The sequence below is a fragment of the Lutra lutra genome, chromosome 7, assembly GCF_902655055.1.
Source record: "Lutra lutra chromosome 7, mLutLut1.2, whole genome shotgun sequence".
NCBI lineage: Eukaryota > Metazoa > Chordata > Mammalia > Carnivora > Mustelidae > Lutra > Lutra lutra.
This window is the reverse complement of record NC_062284.1, coordinates 5183536-5204644: the sequence shown is the minus strand read 5'-3', so window position 1 is coordinate 5204644 and position 21109 is coordinate 5183536. Positions and strand designations below refer to the sequence as shown.

Genomic DNA, 21109 nt, shown 5'->3' with positions numbered 1-21109 from the left:
GCAAGCTCTCGCGGCTCTCCGCCCCGGCAGGTGGTGGAGCTCTTGGTGTCACCAGGACAGTTACAGGATTTTTCCTCGAGGGGAGAGCAGGCCCCAGATGCAGAGCACTGCCCGAGTGCAGGCCACTGGGAACTCTCAATACAAAGACAAGAGTGTTGAAGGACCAGCACTGAGGAGTCCAAAGCCATTGATTCCCACACGACTGAATAGATTTTTATTAGCTTCGTAGGTTTACCCTGATCCTCCAACAGAACTAGACAGCACTCAGCAGGCTCCGGGGTGAGGAATCCGTAGGATTCCTTCCGTAGAGCTAACTGCTGTGCACACAGCCAGACCTGGGTCCCGCTCCAGAGACTGGCCCACAGCCTGGTCCCTGCCGAGGGACAGGGCGCCCATTTGAGTCCCACATACTTTTTATTAGAGGGTCGGGGTAGTCCCGCTGGCAGGCTCAGGTGAGGCTCCTAGCTGGTGCGGCTGCTGGATGTGCCCTTCCCAAGGCTGGGAACGTGCGGGCCAGATTCCCAGCTGTCTACAGTAGTACACAAGGGCCCTGCTGCGTGAGGCAGGAGGCAGTGCTGACAGAGCAGGGCCGTGACTGCCCGTGGTCCCTGATTCAGCAGAGGACATCAGGGGGCAGCTAGGGAGGAGAGGCCAGTGTTCAGCATCCCAGCCCGCAGCAGCCAAAGCTGTGTCTGTCCTCCTCTGCTGCAGCGTGCGTGTGCATGAGGCAGGCCCTCACTCTCCACCCTGGTTGGGTTTGATAAGCCCGTATTCCACCGCTTTCCCCAGGCAGGCTGCAGCAGCCCTGGTGACGGGGCTCTCCTTGCCCTTAGCCAGCACCGACAGGATCTCCAGCACCTCGCTCTCCATGAGGGTGCCGGCGATCTCTTTCGAGGCCTCCACCATATTCAGTGCCACCACCACACCCCGGTGCTGCAGCTCCTGATTGGGGCTCAGGAGCAAGGCCTGCAGGATCTCCAGCCAGTGTGTGGTCTGCGGGAAACAGGGCAGCGTCGCCAGTCACCACCGAGCATCAGGCTCAAACCTGGCCGGAGCACTCCCGTGTGTCCCGGGATGTCCCCCAACCCGGGGCCATGCAGGGCGTTCTAGACCCGCCTCCCGTTCCCGGCCAAGAAGAGGCACTGACCACTTGGGGGATGCGGCTGCAGAGCGAGGGCCGCATGGAGGTGAGCATGGCCAGGCCCCCCGCCGCGGCCCGCCGCAGCAGCTCGTCGTCCTCACCGCTGTACAGCACCAGCAGCTTCAGCCGGTCATTGCCCTCGGCTTCAAAGAGGTCCTGTACCTGAGGCCACAGGAGAGGAGGGGACTGAGCAGGCTGCAGCAGAGCCAAGTGGGGCACGGGTGCCACCACGCACCTGTCTGTCGTGATCCCCCGGGCCGCTCTCACCTCCTTGCTCATGGCCAGGTTGCACATGCACTCCGTGGCTGCCCGGCGGATCATCTCGTGCTCCTCGAACATGTAGCCCTCGATCATGGGCACGGCCTTCTCCTTCAGGATCTTCTGCCTGCGGGGCAGCGGCGGAGGGGTCAGCAGCCTCAGCGCTCCCGCCTCTGCCTCCCCCATCCCCGCGTTCCCACACAATCGAGCCCCAGGTCAAGGATCTCCCGGGCACCATAGACCCTCCTGCACCAGGCATGAACTGCGGTGGCTTCCAGCGTCTTCAGCAGGCCTAGGACATAGCACAGGACCATGGAAAATGGCTCTACAGCAGGGAGTTCGGAGACCAGGGGGCTGCTGAAAGTGATGCTAACATCTAACATTTAAGCACGTACCCTGACTCAGAACTTGGACTTCTTTTTTTTTCTAATTAACATATAATGTATTATTTGCCCCAGGGATTGGACTCTCTTAATCTTCACCATGGCCCTATGGTGAAGGCGCAGGTATGCTTACTATCACTATTTTGCAGAAGAAGAAACCGAAGCTGAGTGCGGACAGGGAGCCCAATGTCACCGTTTGCAGTGACAGCGGACGCGTACCACTTGGCCACACTCCTGGGAGCGAGCCAGGTGCCACGTACTCGGGGTTTGTGTGTGTATTTTCTCATTTATCGCTCACTACCACTCCTTGTAGTGTGGAGGGAGTGTGCCCATCCCATTCCACAGAGGGGAAATTGAGGCACAGAGCAGCACTTGTTTGCGTTACACACTAGCGACCAGCGGAGTCAGGATGCGAACCCAGGCGGTCGGACTCCAGGGCGTGCACCATCACCGCCCCAGGCCTCGCCCACTGGTGGACTGCGGTACGAGTCAGACCTCAGGGCCTGCCTCCCCAGGTACAGGGACGGGCCTGTGAGGCTCAAGTCAAGCCGTGACCGAAGACAGCTCTTCAAACTGGAAAGTGCTGTCCCGGGGACCTTACCGGAGCCTCTCGCTGATCCCCGCCAGGTTCGTGAGAGCCATGAGTGCCTCGAAGTTCTGCAGGCCTGAGCAGCTGAGGTGCAACAGGGAGACGAGGGGCCGGACCACCTCATAGATCTGCGGTACAGCCACCTGTCAGGGCGCTCACCTGCGCTGCCCCCATCCCTACCGACCCGGAGGTGAGAGGCCACTCCCAGAGAGAAGGCTGCCCTCGCCACCCTGGGCCTCAGCAGGGCCACCACTTCCTGTCCATCCCGAGGAGGAGCCAAAGCCCAGGTCAGAGGCCATCAGGGCCCAGTGCGGAGTAGGGGAGAGGCCAGGGCTGGGACAACAAGACACACACCCGCTCGCCAGGAAAAGTCATCTCTGGGTTGGAGGTGATGGTGAGCTTGGCAAGAGCCTGCGCTGCCTTCGTCTGGCCCACGTCAGTGCCTTCCAGCGCCAGCGGGAGCAGAGCCTGTGGGGACAAGCCGAGCCGCCAGGGTCTGAGATGTGCCCTGGAGGGTAAGGCCCAAAGCACCAGCCCCCGAGCACTGACGGTGGCGCACTCACTTCTCTCCTCCCTCAGGCCTGTGACACTTCCTGTCCCAGACCCTCTTCCCCCACTCAGGCCTCTCCTTAAGCTGCCCAAACTCCTCCACACACACTTATTAAGGGCCAGCCGCGGCTTGTGCTGGGCCCTGGGACACGCAGGAGAAAGGAGGAGAGTGAGGATCTCCAGGGGCACAGACCCGCCCCCGTGAGCATCGCTCACTCGGCAGGAACACGTTCCTGCGGGTCCCTCGTACTGTGTTCCGGCCTCGTCACTGGTGTGGCAGCCGCTGAGTCATGTTTTCTAGACCCTCGGGAAGGAGTCTGTAAGCCAGCTTACCTTGCCCCCGCCCTGAGCCACCACCGTGCCGCGGTCCTCTACCTCGTCCACCAGCGCCAGGAAGACCCTGCGGGGAGACGGCGCGGGTGGGCGGGAGCCGGCTCTGGCCGGCAGACACCCCCAGGCCCGGGCTTGGTCACCGCCAGCGGCTCCGCAGGTGGCCCCGCTGCTCCTCCGCTCCCGAGTTCGGAGGTCTGGCGGCGCCGAGGCCGGCTCACCTGGACAGCAGCTCACGGCAGGAGCCGGTCAGCACGGGGCTCTCGGTCTTCACCATGCACGTCATGGCCGACACCACGCCCGCCGCCAGCAGCTTCTTCACCCGAGCCCGCACGAAAGCCGGCTTGTCCTGGGAAGGAGGCAGCTTAGCTTAGCAGAGGGGCCCGGCTGACGGGACAGGGAGAGGGAGGCCCTCCTCGTGGCACAAACCGACGGATGTGAATACAGAGGGAAAGAGACCCGCTTCAATGGGAGGCTGCTGCGGGTGCCCCGTGTCAAGGGTGCCCTCACCTTGGGGTGCTGCTCGGGCACGTGCTGCTTGGCGTACTTGGCCAGCTCCACCATCTTGGGGTCGGGCTCCTCATAGTCGTAGCTGTTGGTGCAGTTCACCAGCGCCGAGGCCACCGCAAAGAGCACCGACCTCTCCTCGGACTGCGGGCAGGACAGGGGCGGTCGGGGCGCCGTCCGGGGACAGAGCAGCATGGGACAAATGCCACCCGGGCCTCCAAGTCTACCCTCGGCTGGACCACTGGGGCGCCAGGATGAATGGGGGAAGCTCCCAGGCCCAACCTGGCCCCAGACTCTGGGGGCTCACACCTGCGACCTCCCTAACTGCTCCAGAGACACTGTCCGGTCCGACGCTGCTCGTGCAGCCCCCGAGGCCCAGGCCACAGAGTGGCCCCGCGGGCTCCCAGCCCTCCCGCCCCGGCGCCACAGGCGCCACTGACCAAGACCTGCCAAGAAAGCCTGGTCAATTCTAATCCCAGATTCTGTTCCCAGATGACTAGCGGAACCCAGGAGCTACCCTGCTGAGCTGGAACAGAGCCTTCAGGGCAGCCTCATCTTCCACAAACTCTTCCTTCACGTCAGCGTCGAAGGTGAGGTAGGCCAGGCCCTCCACGGCCCAGCGCCGAGTGCCCGGGTCGATCTGGTCACTGCATAACCACCTGAGGACGTGCGGGGGAGTGGGGATCGGAACGGGGGCGTGTCCCCTCTACACACGAAGCAGCACACATGGCAGGACTCAGGAGGGTCTGCCTGGGGCACAGCAGGGTAGAGAGGAGGCCCCGCCCTCCACCCACACTTTTCTCTCAAGGCCGAGCTGACGGGTCCTGTCGGGAGCCACAGCGACCAAATAACTCACTTTCGACACTGCTTGGCCAGTTTGAGAGTGGAGCCTTCAGCAAACTGCTTCATGCTAAAGTCTGTCCCTCCAGCCGAGCCGAGCTTACACAGGCCCTGCAGGAAGAGGCGAAAACCAGCCGCTGTTCTCTAGGGATGGAGGTGGGGCTGGGCTCCTCTGCACCTGGCATGGACCCTCTCCCTGACATGGTGCCGGGCCCTCTGCAGGCCACACACAGCCCTACCAGGCTACCACCTAGAGATCTGGCAGCAAATCAGCTACTGGGTGTGGGGGGGTGTCAGGTGACACACATTGGGTAGAGACAGACATACTGTCCACGGTGCAGTCCTGGACCCCAACCCCCCAGATCTGCACTGGGTTTGCTCTGTTTTTTTTCTGTGCCATACAGAGAGCTCTTTGTGGGTGGAGCCAAGACCTGTGTGGAGACAGGCCCGGTGTCTCTGGCAAGAGAAGATACTTCTGGGATGGAGAAGCCCAGGACTAAGTGCCCCAAGGAGAAGGACCAGCATTCCCAAGGGGCATGGCTGCAGCAGGCTTATGGGGACCAACCAGGGCCCAAAGCTCCAGCACCTGGGCTGCCTGGAGGCCGAGTCTTTCCACACAGCCCCTCTGGATGCCCCTCTAGCCCAACTAGCCTGGCCCAGCGGTCCTTCTGGAGCTTCTCCCACTGCCTCCAGGGGGCAGCAAGTGCCGTCCTGCATTCTCGGGGGTCCTGTCTGCACAAGGCTCATCTCCCTAACTTGACCAGGAGCCCTGTGGTTAGAAGGAGCCAGGGCTCATGCCTCTGGCTTCGACATGGCCCTGCACATCCCATACTGTCACCAGGCTGTGCTGGAGCCGCACCCTCACATACCGGCCCCCCAGTAAACACCCTTGCCTGCAGGCTGGCCTGCCCAGCCCAGGCCTGCCCGGCTCACCACCAGCGCCCGGATGCGGATGCTGTCCTTTTCACTGCGCTTGTACAGGTCCTTCAGCAGCGAGACACCGTTAGCCGTGATGAACGAGGCCCGCTTGGCCTTGCCGGCCGCATGGATGAGGGCCTCCACGGCTACCAGCTGCTCCTCCTCCTGCTCAGAGGCACACAGGGCGATCACGCTCTCCATGACGCCGCTCAGCTCCAGGGCCCGGTTGCCGGCTTCGCACGGGCCCTGCAGGAGGCAGGACACCGTCTGGATGGCCCGCAGCTTCCCGGCCAGCCCTTGGCCCTCGAACCAGCTCCTGCAGGGCACAGGGTGACAGCAGTCACACAAAGGCCAGCATAAAGGGATTCTCCTTCCCCACCCCCTTTCTGTCCACTGGCCAGGCATCTGCACTACTTGGGCAGGAACAGCAAAGAAAGCTGCCCCGGGACAGCAAGGCCATGCCGCTGGGCACTGGCTGCACAGCTTCTCTCGCTAGGCTTTCGGGCCTCCCCTGATCATGTATCTGACCTACGTCACTCTCGCTCACACCATTTAGCTCCTTTCCTGCACTTATTACAACCCAAAATTGCTCTGCTCATATCAGGATTTGTCCTCAGTCCCATCTGGAACCTCCTTAAGGGCAGGACTGTCGCGCTGCACTGCAGTGTCAGAACGGACACCCCAAAGGTCTCAGTCCACACAGTGCATGCCCGAGAGCATGCACTGTGGTGTAGAATGGAGAAAGAACATTCTCTGGGAAGGCCACTTTGGAAGAAGAAGTGGGCCTTGGGACCACTTTGGTCCCTGCAAGGCCTCCCTAAGGCTGCTGTCCTGATTGAAACCCTTTCATCGCTGTCCCTCCCTGAGGAGTGCGGACCCGTCGGCAACCCCGGCAGTGGGCCAGGCCGGCTCCCTTACCTGATGTAGTTCTCGCAGAGCCGGTGGAAATTCTCCCTCTCAGCGCCACACTTCAGGTCATCAAAGAGCTTGCTGAGCAGCACGGAGGCACTTATGCGGCTGTTTGCGGTCACTGCGAGCTCTCCAGGAGCCCCCTGCACAGAGCCCCCCACCTCCAGAATCTTCTTCAGGCCTGAAAAGACACCCTGCTATGAAAGCAGCAAAAAGCTGGCAAAGCGAGGAGGTTCCCATGGGAAGGGCACGGGCAAGCAGGGCCTCCCGGAGACGAGGGTACACAGCGTGGACACTCGCATGCAGGGCAGGCTCAGACAGCCAGGGGGGCTGCCGCCGCCTCCAGAAACAGTCATGGTGTCAGGAAGGGCCCTCGGAAGTGAGGACCGCATGCTGGCTCTGCCCATGGGGCCAAGTGCTCTGGGGCTTTGAGGTTCCTCACCTGTAACATCGAAGGGGAAAATAACACCCGGCCTCACAGCATTAGGAGGACACCAAAAGATGAACACCCAATACACGTACTCACGGAGGACCTTTCCCAAGTTTTCGTTATTTAACTTTTTTTTAAAAGACTTTATTTATTGGGGTGCCAAGACTTTATTTATTGGGGCGCCTGGGTGGCTCAGTGGGTTAAGCCTCTGCCTTCAGCTCAGGTCATGATCTCGGGTCCTGGGGCTGAGCCCCGCATGGGGCTCTCTGCTCAGCAGGGAGCCTGCCTTCCCCCTGCCCTGACTCTCTGCCTACTTGTGCTCTCGGTCAAATAAATAAATAAAATCTTAAAAAAAAGATTTTATTTATTTATTTGACAGAGAGAGACAGAGAGAGAGACAGAACACAACCAGGGAAAGTGGGGGAGGGAGAAGCAGGACCCTGGGATCATGACCAAAGCCAAAGGCAGACGCCTAACGATCGAGCCACCTAGGCACCCCCCTTATTTATTTTTAAAGGGAAAAAGAGTACTGTGAACTGATTTATATACGTGTGCGTGTATGTATATGTGTATGTATGTATTTAATATCTTTTTTTTTTTTTAAGTACCCTCTTTACCCAGTACAGGGCTTGAACTCACAACCCCAAGGATCAAGAGTCCCATCTTCCAGGGGCATCTGAGTGATGCAGTCGGTTAAGCAGCTGAGTCTTGATTTTGGCTTAGGTCATGATCTCAGGGTCATGATACTGAGCCTTGCATCTGGCTCTGTGCTCAGCAGGGAGTCTGCCTGAGAGTCTCTTCCTCTCCCTCTCCCCTGCTCCTCCATCACAAGCGTGCTTTCTCTCAAACAATAAATCTTTAAAAAAAAAAAAAAAGGGCTGCGTGTTCCACTGAGGAGCCAGCCAGGCGTCCCAAGAGGTGCGAATTTATATAGTAAACTTCTAAGTATTTTTCTCCAAGTACAAAGTAATGCACACTCACAGGGAAACACCTCAGATACAGAAAGCTCAACCAGCCTCCCCACTGACGGCCTTCCCCGCCTGCTCAAAGCACACGCACGTGCACACAGGCACGGCTGAACGGTCTCTCCTGGGTCCCCGAGACCAGTGCAGGCCATAGGACATGCTTCAGTGCAGACACAAGGTCGGGAACAAGGACCCAAGCAAGACGTAACAGATACGCTCAGTGTCCTTCTCCCTCTTTAAAACTAATCTCCTACCTTGGTCAATGACCCAGAGTGTGAGGCTGTTGTTGGGGTCCTTCAGAGACTTCCGGGGCACTGCTTTAATCAGGAGGCTCAGAGCATTGTCCCGGCCTTGTCCAGAGACCCCCACCTCACTCAGCAGCTCCAAGAGGTTACTGATGAGGATCTTGAGCTCTCGCGCAGGATCTGGCAACGAGAAGGCGTCAGTGAACCCCAGGGTGGCCCTGCCCTGCCTGACCCCGACCTCCCCAATAGGCCATGGGGATACAGGAAGGGGACCCCTGGGCTCCAGCCTTCCCTGTAGGTACCCTTCTCTGCAGGCTTCCAATTTAGAGTAAAATACTGCCACCAAGCCATATTCCTAAACAACCTGTGGTGGCCAGTTTGGTCCCCAAAGAGCTAGCTTGGCTGGCTTGGCCCCTTCCCCTCCATGATCGCAATACCCAAAGGACCGCAGACCTGCTTCCACTCACCCACAATGATGGCTCCTTCTTTGCCTCTGAAGCCTTTCTTGACACCTTCCTTGAGGGCATCGAACATAACCTGCAGGAGGTGGCAGGCAGCCAGGGACACAGCCTGGTTTTCCACACCAAGGATGGAGACCACACGCCGCGTTCCCAGCACGCTCAGGGTTGCCACTGTCTGGGTGGAAGAGAGGGGGACAGAGCCTCCCGTTGGTGGAGGGCAGCCACAGAGATCCCTAACAGTGGGTGTGAGCGTGGCCAGAAGGGGAGAAAACATCTGGGTGGAAGGACCAGCTCCAAAGGGAATCAAAGTGGGCCTGACTGAGGGTATGACCCAGGGCAATGCCCGGATTATTTGCGGGAAAGTCTTCTAAGGGAAACATTCCAGAGGAATCCACCACTACCTCTCCTCAGCTTGTCGGAAGAGACAGGAACACTGTGGCCCGAGGAACAGCTGCTTTGGTTTGTGTTTCCCTAACAAGGAGCCCCAGAAGTCTGGACAGGCTCCATGACCCCAGGTCCAAGGACCCCTGGTTCCTTTCCAATGGTGACCCTGAGGCTCTGTTTACAGCATGGGGATGTGGACATGCATGGAACGGACGGCAGGGCCTCTCCATCCCATTTCTAAGCTGGATATCCCAGAGGCTCACCTGAAAGGGGCAGGAAAGCTGAAAGAGGTGGATGGAATTCACATGGTTTTACCGTCCTTAGTTCTGGGAGACCCAGAAATATAGCCTGGGTTTGGCCTAAAGGGCTTTCATGGACTATCCCACAGCTCCATCCCTGATCTCGGAATTGTGGGCGCCTCTCAAAGGAACCAAGGGTCAGGTCCCTTCCGCTGGGTCCAGCCAGCTCAGGTAAGAGGTACGGCCTGGCCTTCGGAGGGCAGGACTGTTCTTCCACAAGTGTCTATGCTGGACATGTGCTGTCTATACGGACAACCAGCTCAGGGTCAAGCCCCCCGATCTGGTCCCTGTCTGAGTACAGATGCTCTGGGTGACATCACTGACCACTTCACTGGCTGGAGGACACTCCTGCAGGGGAAACGTCAGTTTGACGGTTGGAGAACGATGGGGGCCCCTTTCCTTGCAAGACCTTGCTTTTATTGCACAATGAATGAGTCCGAACGAGGCGTCTCTGTGCTGGCTCCAGGAGAGCCTACTGAAAGCACGGGCTCAGGGTGTCCGTGGGCTCCTTTCACTTTTTACATGCCCCAGTTCGTCCCAAATCATGATGGGTTTCTTGGGAGCCATTTTAATTTTTCCTCTCGTGACATGTCCCCTTGTACTCTGCCTCCATTCTTCTGGGAATACAGAGTGGATCGTGGAAGGGTGGTGGGTGCACGGACCGTGGTAGTAGCCAGCCCCGCCGCCCCACCTACTCGTGACTGGTGCTCCGAGCAGATGCCGACCAGGGTGCGCAGAGCCGCCAGCATCAGGTCAGCCTCGCCCGTGTCCAGCAGGCGCTGCAGGAGCTCAACCCCGTTGCTCCGGAAGATCTTCTCAGCCCCAGCATCCTCCCGGGCCAGCACCACCAGGTTCTGGGAAGCCTACGTCAAAGGAAGCACACATCCCGTGGACGCCACCCACGGCATGGCCGGGGCGAGCAGCGAGCCGGAGCTCTAGACCGCGCTGCTTCCATTCAGCTGCTGAGCGACTCGGGTCATAAATGGAACCTCTGTGAACTTCGGTTTCCTCCAGTAAGGAAGGGAAAGGACACACGCAGGCCCTAGGCCCTGTAGGTTCTCGCTCGGGCTCTGGGAGCCCGGCTGCATGACCCAAGGAGCACCGGGCAGCAGAGTAGGCCAGCAGCGGCTGGTGGGCCAACACCGCTCACGGCGAGGGCACTGCTGGGGCAGGGGACAGGGGGCGGGAGGAGGGGCGCGGCTGTAGTGGGAGTTCCACCCCCACTCGCTCGGCCCAGACATATACCTTTTGCTTCTTCTCAGTGCCTTTCTCTTGTGGGTCCAACAGGATCTGGAACATCTGCTCCACTTTGGCATCTGTCGAGGACATGTATCGCACCTACAACAAACCAGTGAGGCACGGGGGTGGTCCCTCTTGGAGCCAAAGACAGCGCATTCCCTGTGTGCTCTCTTCCGCTCGTCCCCGCTCCTGGCTCGTGTCCTCAGGAGGCACAGCTAGAACATCTGGGCCGCGGGCTCATCCCACGCTACCCTGGGCAGGAAGAGACTCGCCTGGCAGCTTCACCCAAACTTCCCTCGGCTGTTTTCCCTCCTGAGCTACTTCCCGCTCGGGCAGCAGGGGCGGCGCTAGTGCCGAAGGCGGTGCCATTCAGAAGGCAAGGCACCCTGGGAGCCTCAGGGCCACCCCCTCCCGGAGGAGCCATCCATGACGTGGCAGCATGGATGTTGTGCCCCTGGCCCTCAACCCAGCACTGACACCCACAGCAGGGGAACCAGCAGGTCAGGAGGTAGCTGCGAACGCTCCCTGGGGCTCCAGGATTCTGAAAACTTAAAAATAACCTGATGGACCAAGATCACCCTCGGCCCTCTCCCTCCCTAGGGCCCAGGGCATGGACGGTGGCACGTACCCAGCATGTGTGCTATTCCCCGCATCCCCCTTTGCATCCATGGCAGACATGACCAATCAGTCGTGCATGGGGCGGTCTGCTAGGCCCACCGACCTGCTTCCTCATCCATCTCAACACAGGGCTCTAGGCAGCTCCTGCTGATCAGAGCCGGCACAGAGCAGAAACAACCCGCCTTCCCACATCTCAGCTTTTCTATAAGGCATCTGCCAGCGCATTCCCTGCTCTCACTGGGACAGCCTTGTAACATCACGGGATCTGGTTAATTTAAGCTGGGCTGTGTTCATGATGGGCTTTAGACTCTTTTCTCCTAAAGTAACTTTTTTTTAAAAAATATTTTATTTATTCATTTAACAGACAGATATCACAAGTAGGCAGAGAGGCAGGCAGGGGGTGGGAGTGGGGAACAGGCTCCCCTCTGAGCAGAGAGCCCGATGTGGGTTCAATCCCAGGACCCTGAGATCATGACCTGAGCCAAAGGCAGAGGCTTAACTCACTGAGCCGTCCAGGGGCCCCCTAAAGTAACTTTTAACGTATATACTATGCAAACAATGTCTCTTTCTATATCACGAAGTTAATGGATGAAGCAGTAGCTCTGAAAAACATCAATCTCCCTCCATTCCCCAGGGCTCATGCTGTTACCATTCTGATGCATTATCTCTGAAAATAGTTTTCTTCATATTTACACGCCCAAGTGGGCCCACAGAAGAAAACATGGTACTGTTTTGAGGGTGCACATGAGGTATTATTTCAACATGAACAATATCCTCCCGTATGTGTTACAGCATACTTGGCTTTTTTCATTTAAGAAGTAGTCTCCTTCCACGTCTATACATGGATGTCTATAAATCTACCTACTCCTGGTACTGTGACACAGGGGTCCACAGTAAGGGGAGCACCCCGTTTATTAAGCCATTCCCCTATCGCTAGGCAGTTAGCCAAGCTCCAATTTTATATTACAACAAACAAGGCTGAAATAAATATACACATGCCTGCTTGTGTACACGGTCAAGGCTTCTTCAGGGGAGACAGCAAATAAACATACTGGATCACAGGATACGATCATTTAAAATTTTAAGAGCTATGTTCAGGTACTCCCCGAAGGAGCTGTACCAATATACACCAACTCCAGCACTCATGATCGATCCCGCCACTTAAGCGTCTGCCTCCCTTCTTCTAGCAAAGTGTATGTACTTTAAAAATGTTGAAAACAGAACTACCCTATGACCCAGCAATTGCACTACTGGGTACTTACCCTAAAGATACAAACGTAGTGATCCGAAGGGGCACGTGCACCCGAATGTTTATAGCAGCAATGTCTACAATAGCCAAACTATGGAAAGAACCTAGATGTCCATCAACAGACGAATGGATAAAGAAGATGTGGTATATATACACAATGGAATACCATGCAGCCATCAAAAGAAATGAAATCTTGCCATTTGCGACGACGTGGATGGAACTAGAGGGTATCATGCTTAGCGAAATAAGTCAATCGGAGAAAGACAACTATCATATGATCTCCCTGATATGAGGGAGAGGAGATGCAACATGAGGGGTTAAGGGGGTAGGAGAAGAGTAAATGAAACAAGATGGGATTGGGAGGGAGACAAACCATAAGTGACTCTTAATCTCACAAAACAAACTGAGGGTTGATGGGAGGAGGGGGGTTGGGGGGGTGGAGTTATGGACATTGGGGAGGGTATGTGCTATGGTGAGTGCTGTGAAGTGTGTAAACCTGGTGATTCACAGACCTGTACCCCTGGGGATAAAAATATATTATATGTTTATAAAAAAAATCTTTTTTAAAAATGTAAAAAAAAAAAAAGTTTGCTGAACAGACCACCGAAAAGACAGCATCTTGCTGTTATTTTCACTTGCTTCTCCCTAACCACTAGCAAGGCTGAGCTTCATTCCAAAAGCTTGTTTATCATCAGTATCTCCTGTGTTTACATCCTTTGCCCAGATCCATTTACCAGTGTCCCTCTACCACCTGTCAAAGCCTCTCTCTCAGTCACTCACGTACCTTCTCCTGAATCTGGCCGCCGATGTTCCTCAGGGCCTCCTGGAAAACTTTGTTCTTGGGTTCCAGGCTCACACATCTCTGCAGGTCAAGGACAGCCTGGTCAAGGCGGCCCAACTTCTCTAGAGCTTGGCTGCGCCGGTAAAGTGCTTTGACATCTCCTCCGTCCTTTTCGATGGCTGAGCACAAACGGGAGCTCTGTCAGCACCCATGAGGCCACCGTCTCCAGGCAAAAGCAGTAGGGAAAGGTCTCGAGGGCCCGAGGAAGGTGGGGGGACAGATGTGGGACTCAGTATTCCAGCCTCAGAAAAGGTGAGGGTAGCTGCAGAGAAGGAAACGCCCGAGGAAGTGGGAAAGAGAGAAGGCAGAAGTGTTTCTGGGGCCAAAGGGAAAGGAAAATGTGAAGGTGCAGTGGCCCCAGAGTCCTTGCCCACCACAGCTCCATACCGCAGCCCACAGTCTCCTACCTTTGGATGCCTCGGTTTCTGCTTTGTTGTAATCTTCCTGTAAGAAAAGGAGCAGCAGCTTGAGAGGCTGGTCGTCTTCCTTTCAGGTCACTAGCTGGGCAGCAGGGCTGTGCTCTAGTAGCCACTCAAGTCCCCACCACCCGGAGGCCCAAAAGACATCAGACAAGTAAGTGGAGGTGGCCTGGGAAGGTGAATACCCAGCCAGGACCCAAACAGCAGCAAGCTGGTCAAACCGGGCCCAGGCAGGGCAGAGGAGGGGCAGAGGAAGAGCAGCCGGCTCCCTCACCAGCTTGAGGTGACAGGCGGCCCGGTTTCGGTGCAGAATGGCCTGGTCCTGGGGTGTAGCACCCAGATCTAGGGCCTGAGTGTAGGCCGTCAGGGCGCCCTCGTAGTCCCCGCATTTGAACAGCTCGTTGCCTTCCTTCCGCAGCTGCTCCACCGCACTGGCCTGTGGAGGGAATGGGTGGAAACGTTGGAGGTGGGCTCAGGCCAGGCTCGGGGAGCTGGGAGACAAGAGACCGGGGGTGACGGGCAAGTCCCATGGAGGGCCAAGACGGGGAGGAGGCGGCCGGGGTACGGTCAGAGCAGGCGGGAAGTGGTGATGGAACGGGAGGACCGGTACGCACCCCGGGGGCTGACGGCCGGGGCTCGGGGGTGCCTGGACCACTCACAGTCATCGCGGAGAGACGGCGTCCAGGGCGCGCGCAGGCGCAGTCTCTGGGGCGGAGTGGGACCAGACTCAGGAATCTGAAGTCGGCTGCCCCGCCTCGGTCCTGCGTCACAGGCCGGGACAGAGGAGGGGCGGGGGCAAGGCGAGAGCGCGCCGGTGGGCGGGGCTTTGATCCGCGCCGCAGATCCTAGTCTGTTCCCACTGGGACCTGCAGGGGGCGCGCAGCGGAGGACCGAGAGGGAAGCCGGCGGAGGCGCCGGCGCCGGCCCCCGCCCCGACCGCGGCAGAAGTGCACGAGGTCGGCGGTCATCAGGGCCACGAGCAGCAGGGTATAGAGGCCCAGGGCTACGAGCGGACCCCGACCCCTGTAGGAGAGGAGAGAGTATTAGGATGCTGGCCCCAGCCGCGCTCTCGCTGCTGCAGCCTGTCGGTTACAGAGCCCTTGAGAGTCGGAGGAAGCTCGGGACACCCCTCTCCCCCGATCAATGTAGAATTCGTAAATAGAAATTCAGGGGCTCACAGATGCCATGAAGCCATCCATGGACAGATTTAGTTTTGAAAACCCCTACTATAATGGATGTAATCCACGGACTACAAGATCCTCTCAGTCTGCCACCTGTCCCACCTGACCCCAGCCCCACAGTGCACGCAATGGCTCCCTGTTTACTCGCTTACACAGCCCCCTGAACTTCCTTTCACAGAACTGTTTGTAATTGTGTATTCACGCGATTTTCTGTACGAAGTCTGCCCCTCCACTCGTCTGTATGCTACAAGCCTCCCGCCCCAGGAATGAAAAACAGAGCTTGTTTGCCAGTATTCCGGGGGTTCTGGGGCTTGGAGTTCTCACCTGAGGATGGGTGGGGGCGGGAGGGCGGACAGGTTGACCTGGTACAAGGCCTCAAATTCAGCCCGGGTGCAGCAGGAGCCCCCTGCGGCCTGCAGGTGGCAGCAGTAGGCTTCCTCCGGGGTATCCGAGAGCCGAGGACAGAAAAAACCGGGGTAGCGGCGGCCATCAGCATCCCAGGTGGTCTGGCACAAGTGGGGGTGGTGGGCCAATGCTGAAGGGGGGGAGCAAGGGGGCTGGAGACTGGCAAGAATGGTCTGCCCACACCCAATTCCATCCCTCTGGAGAGTGAAAATGATCAGCCCTTATCAAAAGGGCAGACTCCCTTCCTCCCCACTCGCTCCCCAGAGCAGCTCATACCCTGCTGAGCTGGTAGGGGCCTGAAGAGGGCTGTGTGCAGAGGAGACTGGGTACCTGAGAGAGAGGCCGGCTGAGCAAGCGTCGCCCAGCTGAAGAGCAGCAGCAGCCCCGCGGTCAGGCCAGTCAGCAAAAGGCCTACCCTCCTTTGAAAGCCCATGAGAGGTCACATCCACCTGAGCGCTGGTCTTAGGAAGCCCAACATCTCTCTTTCTAAGCCATGGCTGCAGACAGTAGGAAAATAAAAATCCAAACCACAAGGCCCCTGGGCGCCATGGACACGAACCTGAAGCTTCTACCACAGACCTCTGGAGGCGAAAGTGACTGAGGTTCTATATTCTGTTGGAAAACGTGGGGACTGTGTCTCCAGCTGCCTAAGGTTTTCCGAACTGAAGGGGAAAAGTTTCAGAAAACTAGAGCTCAGAATGAAGCATGAGAGGGAAGTCGAGCCATTAGGCTGAAAAAGAGATAAAGCCAGATATGTTTCTCTCTACCCACTCTCAATCTCCAGGCTGCTGTGGAAGCCCTGGGACTTCTGGTCATCCCATTTCGGGCCCCAGGGGCCTTGGTTACAGCGTTTGGAGCTTCCCTCCCTAACTTCTGCATCATGGCAACCACTAAGACTAGCTGCAAAACAAGGGCGAGTCCTTCCATTAGCTTTTCCCTTGAGCCCTTGTCTGCCCAGCTACCAGCCAAAACACAGAAGCTACCAGTCTGATTGGAGTACTGTACTTCACAAACCAGTTCACAGGAAAAGCTCTTCCAGGGTCTCTAGTTCTCTCTTACCCCTTAAACCTCATAGCAGCCATCTGCTGAGACAGGGATTTTCTCTAGAAGGCCCAAGGCCACCAGCCAGCAGTGCTGTTATTCCAGAGTCTGTGAAGACCTGACGATGTCATGCTCCCAGAACAGCATGACAGCGGTTATCATCTGAGGGGTGCACAGCAGGTGTCTAGGGACTGAAGCAGGAACACTGATGGTACAAGAAAGAAATGCAGCACCCGAGAACAAAGAAGACAGTTCTCACAGAAACATCACTGCTGCCTGGGAGTCTAATCCTGAAGCAGTTAGGCAGGCTGCTAGTGTAAGTTCCAGTTTCCAGAGAGTCAGGCTGTAGGGTCTTCTGGGCCCAAAGGTGAGGCTCCCACGCCCATCCCAACCCGTTCCTCCCTGCAGGGAAAACCATTTTGAGAGCACTTTGAGAATTTTCAGAACATTGACATTGAAGATTGTTTTTTCACAGGACGAGAGGATCCTTCTGAAGGACGTTGCCTTTGACCCTAGGAGGCCAGGTGAATTGCCCTTCCTCCAAGGCCACATAGTCCCCTGTGTGTTTCTGCCCGGGATCCGGCACACTGTGAGAACACCATCTTATTTCTGGTTTGTCTTCCTCCTTCGCCGAGACTGTGGGTTCTCAGAGAGGTTGGCCATGTCCCTCTTGCACCCCCAGCGGAGCAGCTCCTCTCCCCAGCTGGTCTTTCCGCCAGGATGTCACCTCCCCAGAAACCAGCCTGTCTGGGTCGGACTCCACAGTCACCGGCCTCCGCGGCGCCAGGGGGCGCTGTGGACGCTCTGTCTGGGTTCAAGGGGCTCCTGGGACGTCAGTTGCCCGCCCCACCCGCGCAATGGGCTCCGAGGCGGCGCAGCTGGTGGAGGCTGCGGATTTCGCGGCTCGCAAGCACCGACTGCAGCGGCGGAAGGACCCCGAAGGGACCCCCTACATCAACCACCCTATCGGTGGGCGCACCGCCCGGGGAGCAACCGCAGCGGTGTCTAGGGGGTGGGGACCCGGAAGGGATCGCGGAGGGCCTACGCCTCATTGAGTACCTACATTGTACCCGGCTTTGTGCCGGGCACTTTTCGTGTTTAAGCCTCGCAGCAACGCGGGACGGTAGGCATGATTGTTCCTCTGCACAGATGACACTTAAAGAGAGTAAAGGTCCTCTGGCTAGTGAGAGGCCACATCTGGCTCTGCAAAACTCGCAGCACGCAGCCTGGGGCTCCCTGAGGTCTGACTTCCTGCTTTGCCCCGTCAGGTGTTGCTCGGATCCTGACCCATGAGGCGGGAATCACTGACATTGCGGTGTTACAGGTAACTCCCCTCGTTCTCTCCTCGGAGGCTAGGGTGGGGATCAGGGACCCCATTCGGCCCTGGGCAGCCCTTGCCTGGAGTCACAGGACTAAGGGGAAGCCTGTCCCCAGGCAGCCCTGCTCCATGACACAGTGGAGGACACAGACACCAGCTTGGATGAGGTGGAGCGGCACTTTGGGGCGCAAGTGCGGCGGCTGGTGGAGGAGGTGACAGATGACAAGACTGTGCCCAAGCTGGAGAGAAAGCGGCTGCAGGTGGAGCGCGCACCCCACAGCAGCCCCGGGGCCAAACTGGTGAAGCTGGCAGACAAGCTGTACAACCTGAGGGACCTGAATCGCTGCACCCCAGAGGGTACGCTCCCCCACCTGCTCCGAGGGGAAGGGGGGAGGTGTCCACCTTCTGGAGGCACAGGTTGGTTAGTTCCCCCGGGGAAGTGGGGGAAGAGCCTGGGCCTTCTAGTTGGTTCCCCCAGCTAATCCTACTAGCCCACTCCGATCTTGCGCACCGCGGAAGTGCAACAGCTGGGTCAAGGGGACGTTTTCAGGACAAATCCCAGCGGGAGCTCATCTCGTAGCCCTGCAGCAAGCCCTCCAGGAAGTGGGCAGAAGGCAGTGCTCTCCTGGATGCCATGTGAGCACTTTTCTGTCCATTCTCATGCAGGATGGTCTGAACATCGAGTCCAGGAATACTTCGAGTGGGCAGCGCAAGTGGTGAAGGGGCTTCAGGGAACAAACCGACAGCTGGAAGACGCTCTAAAGCAGCTGTTTAAGGAGCGGGGGCTGACGCTCTGAGCGGTGCTTGGAGCCATCAGGGGCCCAAACTCCAGCCTTGGCCAGGCCAGAAAGATTTCCTGTTCCCGCCTTTCGGTGCCTCTCCATCTCCCTCCCTGACTGGTTCCGCCCAGATACAAGAGGCCAAGAGACACTTGCGTCTTCTCACTCTGAATGTGTCCTGCCGACTCAGCTGAGCCCTGGATTGTGGAAATCAGATGGAGCCCGACCGATCCTAATGCACTTATTGCCCTTTCTCCAGGCTTGGGTCTGTTTGCTATTCTGTATGAGTGAACTCTGGCCCTTCAGGGACTTGGGCTTCCATAAACACTAGTTCATAAGTCATTATGTAAAAATAAAGCATTTTGGGTGAAGTTTTAAGTTCTCGCTGCTCCTTCCCTAGCCTGCCAAATAGGGAGCAGGTAGGCGAGCAGGTAGGTGGGATACCTGTCCTTGGACGAGGCAGGGAACCGACTGCGCGCTCCCAGGGACAGGTCAGGGCCCCGACCCCTCCCCCCAGCCTGACTTCCTTATTAGTGAGATAGGCTGTGTAATTACTAGGGTTAGACTAGGTCACGTGTCAGACGGAGCCTGACACGAAGGTGTTCAAGAAATGGTAACAGTCTTCCTCCTTTAAGAAGGTTGGTGGAACTTGTGATCTCTGTCTGTCAAATAAATAAACAAAATCTTAAAAATAAAATTAAAAAAAAAAAGGTTGGTGAAAAAAGGAAAAAAGTTGGACGGAATGACAGATGTTTTGGAAAGGAATGCCACCTGCTTACCAGCAACAACAGGACAGGGCCCGTGGGGGTGCTGCGAGTCCCTCACATCCCAGACCGCCCCAGAAACTCGTCGCCATTCGCAGCCCATCCCAGATCTCAGCCCCAACACACCGGGTCCTTTGGTTACTAAGAGACGCGGACTTCCGGTCGTCTCCGGAAGTGGCCCCGAGGCGGCCCCGCGCTCGGAGGCCTGTGGTGGGCGGGGTCTGGGAGAGGCGGCTGCCAGCTCCGAGGCGTCGGTGCGCGGCGGTCCGAAGGTGACGGATTTCTGGTCGCAGCTAGCCACTGAGAGTTATTAGCCCCTTGGAAAGGGCACACCTGGGGAAGGAGGAAGTGGTTAGGTCAAAGGCCATTTCGCGCTAGACCACGGTGGTTATTTGCCCAAAGAAGGCTCCCGTGCAGTTTCTGCAGGAAAAAATGGTGAAGGGCCGCAAGAAGGCGACTTAAAAGGAAATGAGGTTCAGGGTAGTCCCACGTAAACGGATCAGGAAAGTGAAAAATTTCAGTGTAATCCTCTAAGGCAGGCCTGGACGAGTTGTGTTTTGGAGAATTTTGGTTTTAGTTTAATAAATTACTTGGGGGAGGCAGAATTACAGGATTTTAAAAAACTTTATTCCTTACACTTAAATATATATATTTACATATATACTTCTATATAAATAATGCTAGTAAATCAATTTATCAATAGTATAGTAGTATTTTATTGATAGTATATTTATTACTATACTATTAATTTATATATGCGAAACCTGCAGTTTATATATTTAACATCAAAATATGTAATCTGCAGATTTTAAGTGGCTTAAAATGAAGGTTTCAGGACATTTAATAAAAATTCCATTACTTACAGAATGCAGGGGTATTTGTCTCACAGGGTGCTCGATGTTGTACAAAAAAACCTTTTCATAGGTGTTACTTCATCTGTTCTGTATAATAACCAGATAAGGCAGTACTGGGAAGGGATATTCTCATTTTACAGAGACAAAACATGAAGCTCAGGGAGGTGAAAAGACTTGTTAATGGCCAAATAGATAGGGCAATGACAGTGTAAAGACAAGTTCCTTTTTTACTACACTATTGGGCCTTTAAAATTTTTATTTACCTTTAAAAAAAAAAAAGATTTTATCTGAGAGGAACGCCTGGGTGGCTCAGTCATTACGCGTCTGCCCTTGGCTCGGGTCATGATCCTAGTGTCCTGGGATCGAGCCCCATGTCTGGCTCCTTGCTCAGCGGGGAGCCTGCCTCTCCCGCTCCAGCTCCCCTATGCTTGTGCTCCCTCTCTCACCATCTCTCTCATAAATAAACCTAAAAAAAAAAAAAAAAAAAAAAAAAAAGGTTTTATTTGAGACAGTGAGAGGGAGAGCACAAGCAGGAGAAAGGGCATAACGTCTAAGCAGACTCCCCGGTGAGAGGGGAGCCTGACGCAGGCTCAGTTTCACAACCCATGAGATCAGGACCTGAGTCAAAATTGAGTCCGACACTTAAACGGACTGAGCCATGCAGGTGCCCTTAACTCAATATATATTTTTAAACAATCAGAAACTTAAAAGTTGTGAAATTACAGGATAAGGAACTTTTTCCCCTGAAACCATCTGAGATTACAGGCATAACTCCAAGATACTGCAGGTTCAGTTCCAGACCGCAACAATAAAGGGGATAACACAATAAAGGAGGTCAAGTGAAACTTTCTGGTTTCCCAGTGTATGTAAGTATGTTTACACTGTTCTGTAGTGTGCTAAGTGTGCAACAGCATTATGTCTTTAAGAAAACAGCGTGTGTACCTTAATTAAAAAATACTCTATTGCCAAAAAAAAAAAAAAATGCTAATCATCCTTTGAGCTTTCGGTGAGTGGTGATCTTTTGGCTGGTGGAGGATCTTGCCTCCCTTGATGGCTGCTGATGGATCAGGGTGGTGGTTGCTGAAGGTGGAGGAGCTGTGGCCATTTCTTGATAATTTAGTTTGCCACATTGATTGACTCTTTTCACTAGTGATTTTTTTGTAGTGAGCAAGGCTGTCTGATAGCATTTTACC

The 21109-nt window shown here is 56.2% G+C and overlaps 2 protein-coding genes across 4 annotated transcripts; one reads left to right on the top strand and one right to left on the bottom strand.

Annotated features, from left to right (window-relative positions):
• Window positions 1-191: 191 nt before the first annotated feature.
• On the bottom strand, window positions 192-19215 carry UNC45A (unc-45 myosin chaperone A). 3 transcript variants are annotated; one of them, XM_047736431.1, is made up of 23 exons: window positions 19078-19215; window positions 15491-15657; window positions 15080-15290; window positions 14189-14597; window positions 13849-14010; window positions 13563-13599; window positions 13099-13274; window positions 10454-10546; window positions 9904-10071; window positions 8532-8700; window positions 8074-8244; window positions 6434-6605; window positions 5531-5831; window positions 4614-4708; window positions 4275-4416; window positions 3761-3901; window positions 3472-3599; window positions 3254-3320; window positions 2726-2839; window positions 2384-2499; window positions 1409-1526; window positions 1148-1303; window positions 192-993 (listed from the first exon to the last, which is right to left on the bottom strand). In XM_047736431.1, the coding sequence occupies exons 4-23, from the start codon at window positions 14237-14239 to the stop codon at window positions 736-738; spliced, it is 2835 nt and encodes a 944-aa protein (XP_047592387.1). In that variant the 5' UTR covers window positions 14240-14597; window positions 15080-15290; window positions 15491-15657; window positions 19078-19215; the 3' UTR covers window positions 192-735. The 3 variants fall into 3 exon arrangements, with proteins under 3 accessions (XP_047592387.1, XP_047592388.1, XP_047592389.1); XM_047736432.1 differs by having other exon boundaries at window positions 15080-15261; XM_047736433.1 differs by having other exon boundaries at window positions 14234-14597; window positions 19078-19214.
• Window positions 17011-18676, top strand: HDDC3 (HD domain containing 3). Its single transcript, XM_047736452.1, has 4 exons — window positions 17011-17170; window positions 17470-17525; window positions 17636-17876; window positions 18186-18676. The coding sequence occupies exons 1-4, from the start codon at window positions 17059-17061 to the stop codon at window positions 18314-18316; spliced, it is 540 nt and encodes a 179-aa protein (XP_047592408.1). The 5' UTR covers window positions 17011-17058; the 3' UTR covers window positions 18317-18676.
• Window positions 19216-21109: the final 1894 nt, after the last annotated feature.